Consider the following 20,824-nt stretch of genomic DNA (forward strand, 5'->3'; position numbering starts at 1 on the left):
GTACTCTTTCAGCCCATCCACTGGCTATGCTGCTCTGGCAACTTAGGGCTCAGTGCAGTGCAACAGGGCAGCTCCAGTGGCTGGTGACGCAGACGGGCTCTGTGACCTTGGACTCTCTAAGGAAGATATAAACGGAGCCTACATTTTAAAAAAGCAGATATGGGGCTGGAGAGGTGGCTCAGAGGTTAAGAGCACTGCTTGCTTTTCCAGAGGTCCTGAGTTCAATTCCCAGCAACCACATGGTGGCTCAACACCATCTACAATGAAAACTGGCACCCTCTTCTGGCATTCAGGTGTACATGCAGGCAGAACATTGTGCACATAATAAAATAAATAAACTTTAAGAAAAAAAAAAAGCAGATATGGAGGCTGGAGAGATGGATCAGCAGTTAGGAGCACTTGCTGCCCTTGCAAAGGACCAGGGTTCAGTTCCCTGTACCCACATCAGGTGGCTCACAAACACCAGTTCCAGTGACTCTGGTGCCCTCTTCTGGTCTCTACAGGTATTGCATGCATTACTGCACATACAGACAAGCAGGCACATACATACCTACACATAAATAAAAGGAAGCAAGGGGCTGGAGAGCTGACTCAGAGGTTAATAGCACTGGCTGCTCTTCAAGAAGACCCAGATTCAATTCTCAGCACCCACACAGCAGCTTACAACTATATGTAGCTCCTGTTCCAAGGGATACAACAGCCTCACAAACACACACACATAGGCAAAAACACTAGTGCATACAAAATACAATTAAATAAATTATTGTTAAAAGTTTAAATATGCATGGCTTCTTTGGCACTTGGTTTGAACTCTGTCTTGTAATGACCCACACTGGGACTAACCCTTGCCTATCTGGGTTAGGCTCCTCAGTGGCTCTCTAAGGGCTTCTTTGTAATGACCCACACTGGGACTAACCCTTGCCTATCTGGGTTAGGCTCCTCAGTGGCTCTCTAAGGGCTTCTTCACAGGAGAAAGCAGGTAGTCATGAGCTCTGGAAGTATAGGACATGTCTCATTTCTGGATAAAATGAAAATGTCCTGCTGGGATCATTTCCATCTGCTCATTAAAAACGAACAACAGAAAACTCAAAACCAAAAAAACCTTTCGTTGCTCTCAAGTGGGTCATGAGCACATGGTGTGGTGTGAAGAACCCTCCCAGGGAGAAGGTAGGTTCTACTCCCTAGAAGATCTGAAGTGGGATGCTGACCACACCTGCTTCACAAGGTAAAGGGAGGGCAAAGGCTGGTACATCACCAGATTTGGTTCAACGGTTCTCATATTTAGTGGGTCACCAAGCAGTGACCTCTCCTTTTCCCTGATCTGAATGACCCTGAATGTGGCCGAATGATAACTTGATGACTGTCAGATCCATTAGGTGTGACTTTCACCAAGTGTCTCAAAGCTCAAAAGACAGCTGCATCCTGCTGGGCATGGTGGGGTCCACCTTTAATCCCAGCACACAGGAGGCAGAGGCAGGCAGATCTCTGGAGTCTGAGACCAGCCTGGTCTACATAGTGAGTTCCAGAACAGCCAGGGCTACACAGAGACCTTGTCTCAAACAATGACAATAAAAGGATGGCTGCATCACCCCTACAACAATGGCATCAGCACACACCTAAAGCTAAGAACTCTGGGGGATTTTAAAACATACCCCAATGTTAATCCTTGTAGCAGTTGACACTGTCAAACACATATGTGATTTTTGTCTGATTTCATGGTGCACATTCCTAAATTTTTTTGATTCACCAATGTGTCCTTCTGCAAGCTAATGAGATGAATGATAGCTGAAGCCTCTACGCAGTTTTAGGATGGAGCTGGTCACAAGAAAGACCAAGGAAGAAAGAGCCAGGGACAGTAGGAGTTCCAGCCTAACTTTGGGCGCCACGGTTTTCCTTTGGATCTGTGTCTGCTCAGCATAGTGACCACAGCAGTGCCGCTGGATTTATCAATCTCTTGAGTTGTTAATGTGAGAGAAAGTTCTATGGGAGTGCATTATCAGTCAAGTCGGGAGCAAAGTGCATGCTTCACAAGAGAGATGCCACACGGGAGGGATGTGTACAAAAATACGGTGATAAAGAAATACAGCACAGGACAGCTGCTGGAACAGCAGGCCCAGACCCCTTAGAATAGTGTGCAGGAGCTTGTGTGAGAGGCCAGGGACAGGCCACATCCCACAGTTTCAGGACCAGAGCTCCCAATTCAACAGAGCCATTGTAGCCACACAGTGAGGTAACAGGTTTTTGTCTTTGTTTTGTTTTTTTTTTTTAACTCAGTGAAGAAAATTAAAGGCTGAATAGGTAAAACATATAATACAGGAAATAAGCAGAGGAGTCACATTAGTTTGCTGTGAGTTGCATGAGTGATCCATCACCCTTCAGCATTCTGACAGCCCCTATCTCTTGCCTGACAACTAAACTCTGAAACCAGTGCATCTGAGCACTTGCTGCTCTGCAGTTCCCAGTACACACAGCAGGTGGCTCATAACAGCTCGTAACTCTCAGCTCTGGAGGATCTAACATCCTCTCCTGGCCTCCATACACACAGAGAAACACATTAACAAAAATAAACCTTTTTAAAAAATGAAAGGTGATCTGGGTATGGTGGCACGTATCTTTAATCCCAGCACTAGGGAGACAGAGGCAGGTGGATCTCTGTGAATTCGAGGCCAGCCTAGTCTACAGAGCGAGTTCCAAGATGGCTGGGGCTATTACACAGAGAAACCCTGTCTCAAAAAACAAAACAAAAAAACAAAGAAAGAAAATGAAAGAAAAAACAACAACAACAAAAGGATAGAACCAACTCCACAAAGTTGTTCAGTGACTCTACAAGCATGTACACCCAACATACACCCAATAATAATAAATAAAGAGCCAGGTGTGGTGGCACGTGCCTGTAACCCCACCACTCTGGAGGCTAAAAAACAAAGGTCATAATTTCACAGCCAGCATGCACTCTAGAGCTAGACCCTGTTTCAAAGCAAAACAAAAGAAAACTAATGAGTTAAGAGCAGTCTAGGGCAAACAATTTGACATCCTACAGCATCAGAGAGAATCCCAAGTTTCTTGCTCTGTTACAGGAGCCATGCTTGCCCAGAGAATGAGATGTTCTGGGGTAGCAGAGGTCTTGTGTCCTCCTAAAAGGAGGCCCATGCCAAGGCAGGGCCTGGACTCTCAAGATACTATTCCCTTAGACAAGGGAGCCACCTTACCTTCATTCAGTGTGCAAAAGGCAACAGCCAACAGCTTCTGTTCATGAATGCTACCACTGAAATGACATCCCAGGCCCCTCAAAATGGGACTGCCAGTTCATAGGACACAGCCATTCCCCATATGGAAGAGAGCCAGCTATCATCATCCTTAAACACTGGCTTATAGGGGATATGCAGGGCACTTTCTGCTGACTGACTCATCACCCATCCCTACAGAGGAGTATGTTCTTTGATGACCTCATCATCACCAAGGGGCCTTATCAAAGTACCTTGTCATGCTGCCGTAGGTACGCCTCACAGGCATGGAGTGTCTCGCCCGGCTGCGCCTCTCCAAGGGAACATAGAGCACTGCAGACCTGCTCCTGTACCACAGGATCCTTGTCGGTGATGGAGTCCAGCAGGGTGAAGGACAGCTCTGCGGTGAAAAGTTCAGTGTGCTCAGGTCCAAGTGCACTGACACCTACCAGCTTCTGGGATCATACACTTAGCACAGGAGATAGCATGTCCAAGCCCAGTGCCTCAGGGCCACTAGGCATGGCCACTTGCCTAACAGTCATTGCTGACCTGAAGGAAGCTGTTACCTCTTATAAAAACCACTCCTTTCTTCTACTGACCATATTCCCTGATTGTTCCCCACTTCCATGCTTTTGTGGGAACAGGAACACTGAGTGGGTAGCCTGCTGGGCTGAATGACACGGGGCTCAGACTCTGGTTATCACTGAGAAGCTATAGACCTGGAAAACTCAGTTTAGCCTGAGTCAGAGGTCCCCAAAGGCTGCTCCAACTATGATAAGGCCTGGACTTCTCTGCAAAGCCATCACATTATTCAAGTTATCCCCAAACCCACAGAACACCACAAAGGATCCACAGACACAGATAACCTCAAGTTCCTTGAGGTCCTAGGACACAGAATAGACTGGACTTTATACATCCAGCTCCTCCATGTAAGAGGGTAGCACTGGGCAGAAGGGAGCAGACACTGGTAGTGAAGAGTCAATGGAGAAGCCCACAGCATCTGTCCTATGGGACTCTGCCTGTGAAGGCCAGATATAAATCAAGAAATCAACAGCTTTCCGGCAGTGACGACCTCCCTACGAGAACATGCCTCTCGCAAAGGATCTCCTTCATCCCTCTCCAGAAGAGGAGAAGAGGAAACACAAGAAAAAGCGCCTGGTGCAGAGCCCCAATTCCTACTTTATGGATGTGAAATGCCCAGGATGCTATAAAATCACCACGGTCTTTTGCCATGCACAAACGGTAGTATTGTGTGTTGGCTGCTCCACTGTTCTCTGTCAGCCTACTGGCGGAAAAGCAAGGCTGACAGAAGGATGCTCCTTCAGGAGGAAACAGCACTGAATGCAACCGATTGAGGATGAGTGGGAGCCATCCCAATAAACACATTTTGGATTTAAAAAAAAATTAAAGAAATCAACAAACGAGAGCATCTCTCTACAATAAAGGCAGGACAGGCAAACCAGAGACATTTCCCACCCAACAGCACCAGCCTGGGCCTCAGTCCCCAGGGACAGAAAGAATGTAAGTAACAACCGTCCTTCATCCCGACATCTTCAACTTCCTGTCCTTGTAGGGAATGCAGTGGAGCCCCAGGCACTGCAAAGCAGCCTCACCCATTGCTCTCATAGCAGGGAGGCAGGTGAGCAGGAGATGCCTCCAATATGCACTCACTCTGTATGTAGGGCCTGGTCATTTCTGTGGTCTTTGCTTCCACCTGTCCAGTGTAAACATGGAGAACTTCCTCCCCAACCTAGAATAATGGGAACATGAGATTTTATTCATTATCTTCACCATATGTAAGTTCAGGATTAGCTGCTATTTATGTACAAAACACACAATGTAAATGAACTTGCCCCAGGGAAGATTTCTATCACAGCTGGCCAATCCACTCAGCAAAGGAGGAAAGTTCCATGACCCCAGGACGAGAGCTGGGGAGCTCTTCTACGTTCCCAAACTGCCAGCCCTCGTGCAGAGCCATTATGTGCCCAGGGCTGGCATATGGTGCTATCTTCATAGTCCTGGCAAACTTGGCCACACTCCCAACTAAAGCAACTTCCTTAGCTGCACAGGTGGTGACAAAGAACAAAGTCCCTCAAATAACCAAGTCCTGTGCCTCTTCAATATGTGGTCTCATGCTCAAGTCCTAGGTCATATACTCCAAGACCTAGAAGATGGGAGAGCCTACTTGCCCACCCTCAGCATGCCAGACCTTCCATCTCTGATAATACCCCACTGCCTTTATTCCATCCTTCCCTAGTCCTTCACAACCTTCTCTAGGGAAATAGAAACAATAGCATGGTCTCCCAACCTAAGGCAAAAGGCAAAGTGAGAAACTATGTCAACCTTGGGAGAGGGAGGAATTAGAATTATAAAGCAAGTGAAAATTTCAGTTCAAGAAAGTAGGTTGAAGCCAGAGGGTGGTGCTCATGCCTTTAATCCCAGCACTCCAGAGGCAGAGGCAGCTCTCTCTGAGTGTGATTTGAGACCTACAGAGTGAGTTCCAGGAGCGCCAGGGCTACACAGAGAAACCCTGACTCAAAAAAAGAAAAGAAAAAAGGAAAAAAAAAAAAGTAGGTTCACAGGACAGCAAGATGACTCAGTGGGTAAAAAAAGAGGTTGCCACCAAGCCTGACAACCTGGGTTCAATCCCTAGAACCTACATGTTGGGAGAAAATTAATTCCTACTAAATGTTCTCTGATACACACACACACACACACACACACACACACACACACACAGAGTGACTGAGAGAAAGATAATTAATAAATGCTTAAAAATACATTTTTTTAAAGATAGAGGGGGCTAGAGAGATACCTCAGCAATTAAGAGCCCCTGCTGCTCTTGCGGGGACCACGTTCTGCTCCCCAAACCCAGGTTACAACTGCCTGCAAACTCCAGCTCCAGAGTATCTGATGCCCTCTTCTGGCCTCCAAGAACACCCGAATACATGTGGCCAAATCACACATAAATAAAAATAAAACAAGGGACTGAAGAGATGGTAGTGACTTAAAGGCACTCATTGCTCTTGCAGAGAGCCCAAGCTTAGTTCCCAGTACCCATATGGCGACTGTCAACTCCACTTCCAAGGGGTTCAACCCCTTCTGTCCTCCACAGGTCAGGTATGCACACAGTATGCTTACACACATGCGGGCAGAATAAAATAAAATATTTAACAAAATCCAAAAAAAATGTTAAAGAAACAAAACAACCTGATCCCATACGTTCACTCTCCCCCAGTGAAATGGCAGACAAGATGCAGGGGACTTAAGTAGAGGTTTGGTTTGGTTTTGTTTTCTGAGAGTCTCCCTGCATTTGCAGCAATCATGCCTCTGCCTCCAAAACACTAGAATCACAAGCGTACGCCACCACATTCATCCCCAAAAGTGTATTTTTAAAAAATAAACTGAGGGCACTGGCTAAGAACACTGGCTGCTGCTCCAGAGGATCTGAGCTCACTTAAAAGCACCTTTATGGTGACTCACAACAGTCTGTAACTTCGGTTCCAGACGATCCAATACCCTCTTCTAGTTTCTGTGGTGACATATAGATATACATGCGGACGAAACCACCCATACACACAAAGAATAAAATTAAAAAAGTGTTTAAAAAAAAACCATAAACAACCCAAGTGTGGTGGTGCATGCCTTTAATCCCAGCACTCGGTAGGCAGAGGCAGGTGGATCTCTGTGAGTTCAAGGCCAGCCTGATCTATAAAGCGAGTTCAGGACAACCAGGGCTTGTTACACAGAGAAATCTTGTCTCAAAAAGCAAAACAACAAAACAAAAAAAGTATATAAATAAACTGAGAGGCTGAAAAGATGGTGCAAGAGTTAAGAGCTTGCTGCTCTTGAGTTCAGGGGACTGGAGCTTGGCTCCAAGTACTCATGTTAGGGATCACAGAGCTACCTGGAACCTCAGCTCCAGGGAATCAGATGTCCCTTCCAGTCCCCACAAGCTCTGTGGGCTCCACAGGCACGCAGCTGGCATTTGCAACTTTGTGGGTTCTTCTTTCTCCCACCCTTCTCCACCCTTTTCCCACCTTTTCAACCCCCTAACTCTAGATATGAGAGAAAACAGAATAGAGAGGAAAGGAAAGAGATCCCTGAATAAAGCCAGGGGTCGAAAAGAGGGCAACGTTACTATTAGACTACTTCCTGCTGATTAGGCTCACTGAGCAGATTGGGGCAAGTTTGATCTTCACTGTCAGGATATTTAATTTCTTCTTGTTGTTGTTTCTTCTTTGCTCATGATTACTTAACAAACCATGACCAACAGCAACCAACAACCCACCCCACCTCTCGAGGCCCTAGCATTTTATACCCTCTGAAAGGTCCCAGAATTTCAAATGTCACACAATCACAGAAACTATCTGCAGCTGGCAAAATCACGCCCATGCCACAGCATGCGGCAAATCATAACCAGCTGCCGCATCATAGCCCCCACCCCTGGGATTAAAATAAAAACATATCTTTATAATATTTCTGTGTTTTTTAAAGAAACCAAAATTCCAAAATTGTTACTACGCAAACATTTGCACATAACTTTGTACATAAGTAAAAATAAAATAAAATCTTAGAAAAACGAGAGCTGAAAACAAAATAAAATTAACAGACCAGAAACTGCCGGACAACAAAGAGGATGGAGGGCAGGCAGAGTGCTCTGCCTTGATGATGGCAGCATCAGCACAGCACTGCCACTTTCTTCCTGGAAGGCATCTGAAAAACAAACAAGAACAACAAATAAACATACAAGTTTCATCTGTGTCCCAGCAAAGAGAAAGCAAGTGACCACAAGACACAAGATAGTTGAAACTGCATCGGTTGTTGAGCAGAGTGTAAGAAATGCAGGGGCTTAACTAACACGGATCTTCAAGCTCCAACTTCCCAGGACTGTGGTTGGCTTACAAGGTATAGGCATCATGGATGATGTTCTGTCCTTTGGAAAGCTACAAAGAAAGGCAACCCTATCCCATTTGCTAGAGAACATATGACATCTTTAGAAATAAATGATAAAAGCTGTGTTTGAGGACATACTAAAACTATCCAACACTGCTAAGATATATACTGCTGAAAAATGATATTCCTCAAATAGACCTATGCGTGTATTTCTGCTATATTAATTTTTTAATGTTGCCCCTGAGCCCACCTCATATTCCGGGCATTGGGCTGGTGGCTTTGCTTCTGATCTAAGTTCCATTGTGTCCAAACCAGTGCTATGTCTTGTCCTCTCCTTTCAGGAATTCCTGAGCTGTGCTGGATATTCACACAGCCTTTTGCTCACGGAATACATACAGGATCAGCACCAAGTATGAACGTTCAGTGTGCCTTCTCCAATGAGCAGGGACAAAGTTTTTATAATATTTTAGTGTAGACACAGTTTTTTGTTTGTTTGTTTGTTTGTTTGTTTGTTTTTTAAGCTGCTTCTTGAAGTTGGAGAGAGATGGCTCAGCAGTTCAGGGCACTTAGGCCCTTTCAGAGGATGGGGTTTGTTTCCAGCACCCACAGGGTGGCTCAGTTCCTGGGGATCTGATGCCCCTTCTGAACTCCAAGGCACCACGCACTCGCATGGGACATATATAAATGCATGCCGGCAAAACATTCGTACACATCATATAAAATAAAAATTTTCGCTGTTTCCTGAAGGAACACATCAGAAATCTTCTTGTAAGCCTCAAGTTTTCTTAAGGTGTAATACATAAATTGGAGTGTCCTTCATGAAATGATCCACAGTTCACAGAAAAATCAATAGCAGCCAATTACAATTTGAAAAATATATCAAAAGGAGGATTTGTTCTGTAGTAAATATATAAAAGTGTGAAACTATGTATAGTCTGTAGTAGACCCAGCCTGGTGGCATACCACTGTAATCTCAGTACTTGGGAAGTAGAAGGGAAGTTCAAGAGTTCAAGGTTACTTTTTTAAAAATATTTATTTATTTATTATGTACATACCAGATCTCATTATAGATGGTTGTGAGCCACCATGTGGTTGCTGGGAATTCATCTCGGGACCTCTGGAAGAGCAGCCAGTGCTCTTACCTTCTGAACCATCTCTCTAACCCCCTCAAGGTCACTTTTAAGAGTTCAAGGTCAACTTGAGACTGTCTTACTATACGGGACTATCACAACAACATGACTATCACAACAACATACGCACAAAGGCACTGGTCTGGGGATATAGCTAAATGGTAAAGTGTCTGTCTGGTAGGCACAAGACCTTAGGCTTGATTCTCAGCACCAGAAAAAAAGCTAACAATAGTAACAACAAATAAAGGAAAATAGAACAAACAAATAAAAACCCTAGTAAAGAACAAAAAAGTAGGACAGGAAAGCAGAACGTGCTCGTTGATTAAGGGCACTTGTTGCTCTTCCAGAGGGCCCAGGTTCAATCCCTGGCATCCCGTCCAGTAGCTCACAATCACCTGTAAGCCCAGCTCTGGAGGAGCTTGGACAGAAGCCCATGAAATGTGCACACACATACAAGTAGACACATATACAAACATATACATAAATAAGAATAAAATAAATCTAAAAAACAAAAGAACATAGGTTTGGAGAGATGGCTCAGCGGTTAAGAGCACTGACTGCTCTTCCAGAGGTCCCAGGTTCAATTCCCAGCACCCCACATGGCAGCTCACAACTGTCTGTAACTCCAAAATCTGACACCCTTACACAGACAGACATGCAGGCAAGATATCAATGCACATACAATAAAAATAAATAACTTATTAAAAAAAAAAACAACAAAAAGTATTCAAGAACAAAGTAAGATTCTAATCAAAAAAGACTCATGTCTTCTCTTATTTCAAAGTAAGTCCTTTATAGAGCTAAGGGTTAAATGTAAAAATAAAACCACCATAAAAGACCTTATAGAAAACACAGGTAAATATAGTCTTGGAGTGTGAAAAGAATATCTAAAACAGACACAAAACCTAGACAGCAGGCCTAGAGAGATGGCTCTGTGGTTAAGAGCTCTCACAGAGGACCAGAGTTCAGGTCCCAGGACCCATCTGGTGGTTCACAACTATCTGTAACTTCAGTTCTAAAGGATTTGGCACTCTCTCCTGGCCTCCACAGGCACCACACACACACACACACACACACACACACACACACAGTGCACATGCATAAATATAGGTAAGATACTCATACACATAAAAGAAAAATAAATCTTTAAATAAAACAAAGTACAAACACAGATGGCACTTCGTCTAAAAAATTTAAAGTTGAAAGTGAAGTCTGGTAGTATGTAGCTGTGGTCATAAGTACTCAGGAGGTTGAGGCAAAAAGATCTCTTGAGCCCACAAGTTTAAAACCAGTCTGGGCACCAGAAAACTCTCACTTTCTTAATTGTCTTCTCCCTCTCCCTTTCTCTCCCTACTTCTTCCTCTTCTCCCTGTCTCTCTCCTCCTATGGATCACACTCAGGACCTTGCACATGTCAGGCAAACACTACCTGTAAGCTACAACCCCGCAGCCCACTCCACCTGCTCAAATAAGAAAAATTAGCCAGGCAGGTTGATACGGAGGATCACTCAAACTCAGGACAACATAGCGAGAAACTCTCTCTCAAAAAAAAAAAATAGAACTCAACAGTGACAGGCCTGATCCATGATAAGAAGGCAAGGTACAGACTCCCAGAGTTTCCTGTCAGTAGCTGAAGGACTCAGTGAAATAACTTATATAACAGGGGAAGCAGAGAAGAAACAAGTAGGTAAAACCAAACACTTCCAGGAGTTGGAGAGATGGCCCAGACTCTGGGTGTAAATCGAGGCAGCAGCAAGCTCTGCGCCCATGTGACATGATAAGGACAAGGTCTGCCTTGGCTGCTGGGTGCAGGCTCTAGTGACAGAGCCTGAGGAGAGGCTGCTACCAGTCTGAATTGTCAAGCCTTTTCCCCATCATTTGCAGATGCTCTTACACTAGGACACCAACATTTAGTCACATGAGTATTAGTCGGGCTGGGGCAAATCCGAAAAACCAAAACAAAGCAAACAAAGGAGAGATAACGGATAGATAGGGTTGATAGGGGTCTTTCTTTTCTATATAGAAGGCTTTTTTTTTTTCTTTTTTTTTTTTTACAGGTGTACACCCAGTTCACAGCATTTATATTTATATGAATGGAGGAGCAGTATGCACACACATATTTAGCAAATCCTGCTGGGCTCAGCCTCAAATATAGCATAGCCCCAAGGTAATGATAAGCAAGTGGATGGGTGGAAGTGGGCCCAGGCACATGCAGTTACAGAATGCCCTGTCTAGGAGGAACTGGCCCAGGGAAGAGTCAGCTTCTAGAGTAACCAGCAAGAACTGGTCCCAGGTAATAGAGTCAGGAGCTCACTGCGCACCATACATTAAGAATACAATTTTGCAAATAAGCCATGTAAAACTATGTCACTGGGCTTACACACAAACCCCTGAAGCAAGGGAGCCCTTCCAGCTCAGGGGGGGAAAGCACACCCATATGACATTCAGCAGCCCCAGAAGCCCTGGCCTGGTGGTGTTTCCCAAATACAGACACTGGCGAGGATGTCTTTGACTCAAAACAACTCAGCTCAATAATAAGATGTTAGAAAGCCTGGAGCTGCTAATCAGAAGACAGCAACAACTCTGCTTCTCACCTGGGCCTCTGTGAACCCTAGGAATGAAAATTAAGCACAAACATCTACTACCCCACACAGAGATGACTGCAAACTGAGACAAACACAGGTCCCACAGGCTCCACCTCTGGCCTCTGGTGTCCCTCAACAGAGGGAGGGAGATATGACAGGACACAAGTTTGAATAAGACAGTTGTCTGGACATCAGCTTCAAGTTAACAAAGGCAGCGCATCCTCAGCCATTCAACTTTTGACATCAGAGACCAGAAAGACATTTCTCATTTGAGCCACACATCTCAGCCTAAGGCTGCTGATGGGAGCATCTTCCAGGACCTGCAGGTGCAGAGACCGCACAGACAACCAAGTCATCGACACACGTGCCAGAGAAATAGCCCACAACCGGTGGTTTGCTCTCCGGCCCCTGCAGCCCTGTGTCTGCCAGGGGTCTCCATCCGGATGATCGTGGCCACTCAAGTCCAACAGAGCAGCTAAGACTTAACCGTTCATCTTCACCCCTGCCCTCCCGTGCCCTGCCCTGGCCTGTCCCACCTGCCCGTTTCCCGAATTTTCACCATTTAATTAACTAGGTCAAAAAAAATCAGGCTGTTCCTCCATCTTATCTCCACACCTACCACCATCCCCTTCCAAAGTGTTTCCTGCCTCTGACCAAGACTAACCCCCTCAAAGCTGGCCTCTGCCTCAACATCCCCCGGCTTCCAGATGCCGGCCTCTCTCTCTCTCCTTATGCTTACTCACTGCACTTGAGTTTATGGTTCCATCCAGTACTTACCCTGAGCTCTATACAAGGTAGGGCAGAGCTGCCTAACTGCACTGACCCGGCAGGAAAATCGGAACCCCAAACCTGGAGGGCCAGCTCCGGCTGAAGCCCACCTCGCTCTCACCTTGCCTGAATTCTATCTAGACTCCGTACAGCGCTGCCGAGTTTTGTGGCCTTCTCCCTAGAGCCAGCAATCCTCGTGACTCTGGACAAATCACTTTCCTGCTCTAGACCGCCTCCTTTAATCGAAAAGAGAAAAACAGAAAGACTAGTGGCTGCGGTGCTCAGTGCTTTGCAAGTCTCCGAATTCCGGCTCAGTTCTCTGAAAGGGACAGAAACGCCGGTTGCCAGGCTGTGGAGGTCAAAGACATGTGGAGCCCCTAGACCCAAGAGGACCAGGGTCTTGCGCCACCGAGTTCCCGGAAAGGGGGAAGGACCCGGACCACGCGACCCACCAGACAGCAGGGACGGGGTCCGGGGCCACGCGCCGATGTCTGACAAGTCAGAAGAGAGTCGCAAGCTCCCAGGTCTCCCCCCAGGTGTCACACGCGAAACCGGGCCCGCTGGGCACACCTGAGAGCTCCCCGGACCTCCAGGCACCGGCCCGCTGACCTTGGGGAGGAGGCGCCCCTTGCCACAGCCTCTCGTGCTGCTGGCAGCTGGAGAGGTCCCCAGGCTCTCCCGTACAAGCTCCTCAAAGGATGCCTGGCCCCCGCCACCAAAGAAGAGCCTCGACAAGCCGTTTACCTGAACAGCCGACGCCGCCACAGCCCGGGCGCCGCCCTCTATGCCCCAAGCGGCCCAGAGTGGGCGGAGCAGCGCGCCAAGCCCATCCCCGCAGCCCTCTGGCCAACTGCGGCCTGGCGCGCGGCAATCTGGCCCCACCTCCATGCGATCTCCACACTCATTGGTCAGAGTCCCGTCCCTCACGCTGGCCCCGCCCCCCACTCCACGCCCTAGAGCGCCTAGGTACACCGACTCCTTCCTGTGCTCAGGAGAGTCCCCTAGCGGTCCAGTGACCGCAAGACGAGTGCGAGTACCGGGGCTGCGCCGGGCACCATCTGCGCAAGCGCTCCTCTTGAAAGTATTCTGGCTCAGCTTCCAACTGCAGAAAGCCCCGGAGGCCCGAAGAGCGCTGGGGAGGCGGAGGCAGGTGGATCTGTATGAGTTCGAGGCCAGCTGAGTGTACATAGAGAGTTCCCTGACAGCCAGGGCTACAAAACTCATCATGCCTCCAAAACAAAACAAAATAACCCACCTCCTCACCCCCACCCCACCAAAAAAGGAGAAACAGCAGCCGCACACCTGGTCTAGCCGTCCTGAACATACACCAGGCAGGTATTGTCATGTTCTACGTTGGTCACACACTAAACACCAGATACCCCAAACCGCTAGTGGTGAATAAGCAAATAAATGAATAGTAAGGCATAATTACAGAATGTAGAAAATACTATGGAGGAGTTTGGTTGGGGTGCCAAGAGAGCAAAGGTTAGGCAACGGCTTGTGCCTGGGAGAGTTGGGGGAGGAACATGACAGGGAGACTTGGCACCAACAGAGACCCAGAGGTTGAAATCACCCAGATGTGTGTAAACAAAGGAACTTTGTGGGCAGTGTTCTGAAAGCAAAAGAAGCAAAAAAGCTTGGTGAGAAAAAGGAAGCAGTTGGCTACCACGTATCTAGGCCCGACCACGTGGTAGATGTGGAAATAAAATTGTGGTTGAGAAGGGTCCTGGGAGGGAAACAGGCTGAGGGGTCCAAGAGCAATCGCCAAGACCTGGTATTCTTTTCCACAGTGAGAGGGAACAACCTATTTCTGTTGTGATGGAGTTCAAGACAGACGGGACATAGACAGGCGAGAGGGTGGGGCATTCTGCAGCTGGAGTCATGTCCCAGGAAGATGCCGAAAACCAAAGGGGAATAACAAGGGTAGCTGCCAGGGAAGGAGGTCTTCTCCACACTCATACCTGGACAACTCACTCTCCAGCCTGCAAAGCCTTGCAGTGGACAGTGGCCCTGCTCTGGCCACAGCCCAACATGCCCCGATGGTCTGTGCAACTCCACAGCCACAGAAGTCACTCCTCTCCACCCGCCTCCTCGGCACCCACCTCCCTGCCCCCACCTCCCTGCCCCAAGCGCACAAGCTGCCCAGCATGTATCACAACTTAATTTTTATTTTTGTCGTTCCGCATAAGGCCCAACACATGAGGTCCTGGGTTAAACTCAGTGGAGTTGATGGACTAGTAAGGGTGCAGATGAAGAGGACAAATACAATGCAGAGGGACTGGAGAGATGGTTCCACAGTTAAGAGCGCATTCTGCTGTCTCCCGTGTTGGTCAGCTCACAAACAGCTGTTAACTCAGCTCCAGGTGGAACCAAAACTTCTAAGTTCCACAGGCATCCGCACTCAAGCACACATACCCCCCAACACACACACACACACACAATTAAAAAGAAAATCTTTGCTTTGCTTTGTTTTGTTTTGTTTTGGAGACAGGGTGTCTCTGTGTATCCCTGGCTGTCCTGGAACTTTGTAGACAAGGATGGCCCCAAACTCAGAGATCCACCTGCCTCTATCTCCCAAGTGCTGGGGTTAAAGGCGTGTGCCACCACAACCGGCAAAAAAAGACTGTGGATGATGGAGAGATGATTGTGTAGCTAAGAGCAACTTCTCGCTCTTCTTGCAGAGGACCCAAGTTTAGTTCCAGTTCCCGGCACCCACACCGTGGCTAACAACCATACCTAACCCCAGTTTCAGAGGACCTAGTGCCCTCCTGCACGCCACAGGCAGCAGGTATGCACATGGTATACATACATACATGCAGGCAAAACGCTCATACAATTTTTTTTCTAAAATAAAATAAAATAAATTTAAAAAAAGGTTTTTTTAATGACATTGGAAAAGGAGTGTACTCTTTCTGGATCATGCTTGTTATCACAAAGAAGTTGGGTTCTGGCACAGGTGGGAGTGAGGAAGATGAAAGGGACGCAGTTGAGAGACTGACTGAGTGATAGCAGTAGCTCAGGGCCATTGCTGGGCCTGGACAGAATCACGTGATTTTTCCTTTCGTTCTCTAGATGTGAAATGGCCACGGATCACGAACCATCTTCACCTAGTCATTCATGTACCTACAGCCCTCTGAACTCCCAGGTAGCCAACCTGTATGAATCCTCAGGAGCACTTTCCCCTTTACCAAGGTCCAGATTACCCACAAGACGGTGTCCATATTTCCTATATTTATTTTCTTGCCTGAATGAGGACTGTAACCATGAGCTTATTCATTATTCACCCATGTCATTTGTGAATTCCAAAAATTCACAAGATGACATGGGTGAGAAAACATATCTGGCAGCTCAGGCCAGGTTTCCCAATGCCTTATTGTAAAGCCCGCTGCATCCACCTACAGACTTACGTGCAGGAAGACACAATTCTCCAAGGCTCAAGTCTTTAAGACCTCTACCACATTTCAGGCCTTTATGCATACTCTCGGGACGGCTGCCCACTAGCCAACGTGCTGGTCTGTCTCAGCTCACAGCAGATATCTCACACTTAGCCTGGGCTCTGCCAACACTGGAGCTCAGTTTCATCACCTGTAAAATATGTTATCGCTTCATTGCGTTCATATTTGAAATCTTTATGTATGAAACTACCTCTGGCGCCTTTGTGTGTTCGGGGAATGGGACATGGCCGGGGGGGGGGGGGTGTAGCTAAGATGACTACTTACACTAGCACCTGGAATATGGCACATGCTAAGTAAACGTCAGCTGTGACTCTGGCATTTAAATCAAGGGAGAAGGGGGAGGTAGCTTTCATGCCCACAGAGTAGTCTGCGGTATGGTGGCCTTTGCTTGCTCTGAAGATGCGCTCAAATCTGCAGAGAGCTCCAGGTGCTAGGCTTCCTGCAGCAGGTCTGTCTGAGTCAAAAAAAAATCAAGAGCCAGCAGAGCAGTGGTTCTCAACCTTCTTTATGGCACAAATGTTAATAAATTTCCTCATGTGGCAACCTCAACCATAAAATTATTTCATGGCTACTTCATAACTGTCACTTTGCTTCTGTTATGAATCATAATGTAAATATCTGTGTTTTCCGATGGTTCTCTCCAGGTACCCAAGTTTGGTTTCCAGCATCCAAACCAGGTGGTCTGCTATGGCCTGTAACTCCAGCTCCAGGAAATGCAAAACCTCCGTGGTCTCTGTCTCCCTCTCTGCACCCCTCTCTCATACACACGCTCACACACACACTTAGTTACAAATAATAAAAATAAATCCTTAAAGGCTTTTTATATTCAGCCACATGCAGAGTGGCCCACAAAAGGCTCGTCCTGGTGCTAGCCCTTCATCTGAGTTCCCACCCCACAAAAGGAGAACACAGCATTAAATAGGGCTAATCCAGTAAGATGGCCTCGGAGATGACAGGTCTTAAGATGATACCTTTGAGGGCATAATGCAAGTTCATTTCTAGAACTTTCTATTCTAGAACCTACCTATACCCAGTTCCCTGGAGTCTTCACTCTCCAATCAGTCCAGAGCTGTGGTAGCCTCCCCCTGAGCCTCCTCAACCTACACTTTTAGCCTTAAGCCTATTAAGCCTTCAGAAACTTGGCTGTTTTCTCCAAAGGGCAGCAGGCCCCACTTGGCCTTCTGCTTCCCCAGTCCCTTACCCTCTGAAACAAGTTAGGGGTCAGCTGTGTCCCTATCCCTGGCTGACGGACAGTAAGCTGGCCCATCAAGCCCCCTTCTGTTGCACCCTGCCCTCCATGAGGAGCAACAGCCAGTGCAAGCTGGATCAGAGGATATTCGTGGAACAGGTTTGGATGCATGGACAATGGCTACCTGCTGTCTTCCAAGAAGACTGGCTCTGGTGCTTTCTCCAAGGTCTACCTGGCCTATGCAACACGTCAATGCATGAAGCACAATCCTAGGCTTGAGGGGCAAGCATCACACTATGGTGAGAGGCAGGCCTGTCACCTTCTCTGCGGGCTCCTTGGGGTATCCTAGCCTGGTTCCAGCAGGCCTGTCCTAAACCCTCTCAGGTACCTTCCACCTGCCCTAGCTTCCTCTACAGGACCTCCCTATATTTTCTCAATTTCTCAGTGCTCTGTTCCCCAACCCCTCAAACATATATGTGCCTGGGACAAAATGTGAAGCTAGCGCTGCCTTCCAAGGATATTGCTTATGCATCCACTTGGAGAAGTCCAGCCATGTGTACAAAGAATAGCGGGCCAGCTGGGTACGGTGGTGCACGCCTGTAATCCGGCACTTGGCAAAGCAGAGGCAGGAAGATCCCTGTGAGTTCGAGACCAGCCTGGTCCACAAAGTGAGTCCAGAACAGCCAGGACTACACAGACAAACCCTGTCTCAAAAAAAAAAACAAAACAAAAACCAAAACCGAAAGCAAACACAAAACAAAACAGTGGGCCTATTCTTAAGACCCTTTATACAACTGGCCACTCTCCACCTTCCTCAGGTGGCTATTGAGATCGTGTCAATGGCTGAAGCCCCAGTGGAGTACTCCAGAAAGTACCTGCCACGTGAGATTTCATCACTCAATGCCACCTACGAGCACCTAAACGTAGTAAGACAGTCCTGGCCTGCTGTCCACGCCTGCTGTCCACCCCAGGCCCCACCACTTCCCTACCTGGAGTCCCCCCCTTGCCCTTGCACACAGAGCCCACTCTCACCCTGCCACCGAGAGCTAGTACACGTGACAGCGCTAGCACTCTTGGTCCAGCCTTCCTCGGCTCGCAGTGGATATGGGGTGTTGGGGTTGTTTGGTAGGTGCAGTTCTATGAGACCTACCAGAACAGCCAGCGCTCCTGCCTGGTACTGGAGTTGGCAGCCCAAGGAGACCTGTTGGAGCATATCAGTGCAGTGTCAGACCTCCGATGTTGCCTGGGGCTGAAGGAGGAACAGGCCTGAAGGCTGTTCTGGCAACTGGTCAGCGCTGTGGCCCACTGCCACAAGCCTGGCATTGTGCACCGGTGAGGGTGCCATCTGGCCCACCTGCCTTCCTGGGTATCTGCTGACCCACTAGAGCCTAGCTCCACCTTCGCTCCTCCCACAGGGACTTGAAATGTGAAAATATCCTGTTGGATGACCAGGGCTTTCTAAAGCTGACAGGTGAGCCCGCATGGCTCCCTCACTCCCGTTTACTTCTGGACTCCTACCTTCAACTTCTGCCTGTCCTACAGACTCCTGTCCTCAACTATGACCTAGCCCTGACCTTCAGCTCTCCCAAAAAGCCAGAATTCAACTCCCACCTCCTCCTTTCCTACCATCTATAGCCCAAACCCACTGACCTACATCTAATGTGCCCCTGCCTCGTTTTTCCCTCTCCCAATCACTCTTGTAACATCCGCTCTGAGCTCCCTCCTTCCTCGACCCCACTATCCCAACAGATGTCCTCTTGAACCCACTCGCCCCATCCTGTCTATCACCTGTGTTGCCTTGTCCTGCCTACAAACTGTGTGCAGATTTTGGCTTTGCCAACTGCACAGGGCTCAAGAACTCACTGATGAGCACCTTCTGCGGCTCTGTGGCCCCTGTACGGCCCCAGAGATCCTCATGAGCAAGAAGTACAACAGTGAGCAGGCTGGTCTGTGGAGCCTGTGAGTAATCCCAGGTACCCTGTGCAAGGACCATGGGTGGGCTTAGAAGGGACAACACTTTAAGGAAGCTGCATCCCCAGAGGCATCATCTTCCAAGCCACGGTGTCTGGGAAGCTGCCGTTCAGGGACACCATCAACCCCACTGCATTCTGCATCTGATTTGTCGAGGCCCTACCTTCAGGCAAGGGCTGTCCCCAGGTGAGCACCACCACTCCATGCTCCAAGGTCCAGCTCAGACCCCGAGGGTGTCCACAGCAAAGAGGACATGGCATAGCCCTAACCTTATATGCTGGAAAAGTATGGTCCACTCACTGTATGTTGGAAAAGCTGAGCTGAGGGTAGGACTGACTGAAGGACAGCAATTCTACTTAATATTTAACATGGCACTTGTCCGGAATACCTCACCCCTCCTCTGTGCCCCTTTTGAGAGTAGGCAGAAGCCCCCAGACCTTTGCCAACATTTGTTCGTAGGCAGAAGCCTTCCAAGTTGCCAGCATTTCTGACACTAGTGAGTGTGAGTCAGGTGTTACTGGCAGGCTCCATCAATGAGCCCTCCCTTGTAGAGTGCCAGGACCCGATTAGGGGACTGCTTCAGCTGCATCTATGTGCATACCTGGACCTACAGCAGGTGGCTGCTCACTGCTGGATGCTGCCTGCAGAACACACGCCGTTCTCTATACTTGGTGCTACCTCAGGTGGGGCATGGTCCACAGGTGACTGGCTGGGCTACAGGCAGTGCCTCTAGCACTCTACATGACCTGACCCTCTGCTTTGGTCCATTGCAGAAGAGGAATATTTCCAGTTGGCAATAGTCCCAGACAACACAGGACCTGACAGATACGATATACCAGAAGCAAAGGCTATATAGCACCTCCACTGGCAGGACATCTCCAGGACAGTGTCTCTAGATCAGCTGTGCAGCCCCTAGAAGCCTGCATCAGAGGAACAGGTTCTACCAGCCTCGGGTCCTAAGTGCCATGGCAGGTGGCCGCTCTCTGTGGCCCATGTTTCCCAACAGGAACATGCCCGGACACTAGCTGGTCAACTGAGGGTGGGTAGCTGTGGGCATTTAAAAATATTTATTCTGTGGAGCTGAAGATGCAGTTATCTACACAGGGAGGGTTTGCCACACTTGTGGCAAGGGTGTCAAAGCTTTAACAAGAGGGCTGGAGCGCATCATGGGGAGAAGGGGGGCAAGAAGACTCATGACACCCAGTGAAACACCTAGCCGTGGTGGGACAACACAGAACAACGCAGTCATCCAGCTTCAGAGGTATGGCGTGGCATACTGTAAGCTCCCATGAAGACTATGGACACTTAGGGACCAGGAAGGACCATTGCTGAGGAGAGAACAGCATACAAAAGCTTCACACAGCTGAAGACGTGTGGCTCAGAAAAGGGAACACAGCGGGGCAAGACTTGCCATGGTATCTACAGAATCGGGAGGAAGGGGTGCACACACACAATAGACTCCAAATGTTGGGGGTAGGACAGTACAGGAGTAAATGCTGCAGGAAGAGCCAGGAGAATCTCTGCAGAGGTAGGCAAGGTGTGTCTGGTAGGAGAGGCTGGGTGTCTTGAAAGGCAGCTGAGGCTCAAGGAAGCTGACTGAGAAGCAG

The 20,824-nt window shown here is 48.1% G+C and overlaps 2 protein-coding genes and 1 pseudogene across 6 annotated transcripts in view; 2 read left to right on the forward strand and 1 right to left on the reverse strand.

Moving 5' to 3' along the window:
* Mroh1 (maestro heat like repeat family member 1) overlaps nt 1–13,475 on the reverse strand; it is a 67,798-nt gene extending 54,323 nt beyond the window's left edge. For 3 of the 5 annotated variants that reach the window (XM_021658890.2, XM_021658896.2, XM_021658873.2), the window contains exons 1-4: nt 13,347–13,475; nt 7,839–7,940; nt 4,896–4,974; nt 3,479–3,624 (exon numbers count right to left, since the gene is read on the reverse strand). In XM_021658890.2, the coding sequence (XP_021514565.1) occupies nt 3,479–3,624; nt 4,896–4,917 (168 nt within the window). In that variant the 5' untranslated portion in view covers nt 4,918–4,974; nt 7,839–7,940; nt 13,347–13,475. Of the gene's footprint in view, nt 1–3,478; nt 3,625–4,895; nt 4,975–7,838; nt 7,941–12,611; nt 12,746–13,346 lie in introns of those variants that run through there. The other 2 variants (XM_060389208.1, XM_021658882.2) reach the window with 2 other exon arrangements.
* LOC110562216 (small ribosomal subunit protein eS27-like) lies at nt 4,285–4,630 on the forward strand. Its single transcript, XM_021658924.2, has one exon. It carries the CDS (start codon nt 4,311–4,313, stop codon nt 4,563–4,565), a length of 255 nt encoding a protein of 84 aa, XP_021514599.1. The 5' UTR covers nt 4,285–4,310; the 3' UTR covers nt 4,566–4,630.
* A 3,879-nt stretch (nt 13,476–17,354) lies between the features above and the next one.
* Nucleotides 17,355–20,509, forward strand: LOC110562862 (testis-specific serine/threonine-protein kinase 5-like; annotated as a pseudogene).
* The last annotated feature ends 315 nt before the right edge of the window (nt 20,510–20,824 follow it).

This window comes from Meriones unguiculatus, chromosome 8 (genome assembly GCF_030254825.1).
Source record: "Meriones unguiculatus strain TT.TT164.6M chromosome 8, Bangor_MerUng_6.1, whole genome shotgun sequence".
Lineage (NCBI taxonomy): Eukaryota > Metazoa > Chordata > Mammalia > Rodentia > Muridae > Meriones > Meriones unguiculatus.

Excerpts from the sequence above, each read along its gene's own strand:
- LOC110562216 (XM_021658924.2), top strand. The coding sequence starts at position 4,311 with ATGCCTCTCGCAAAGGATCTCCTTCATCCCTCTCCAGAAGAGGAGAAG.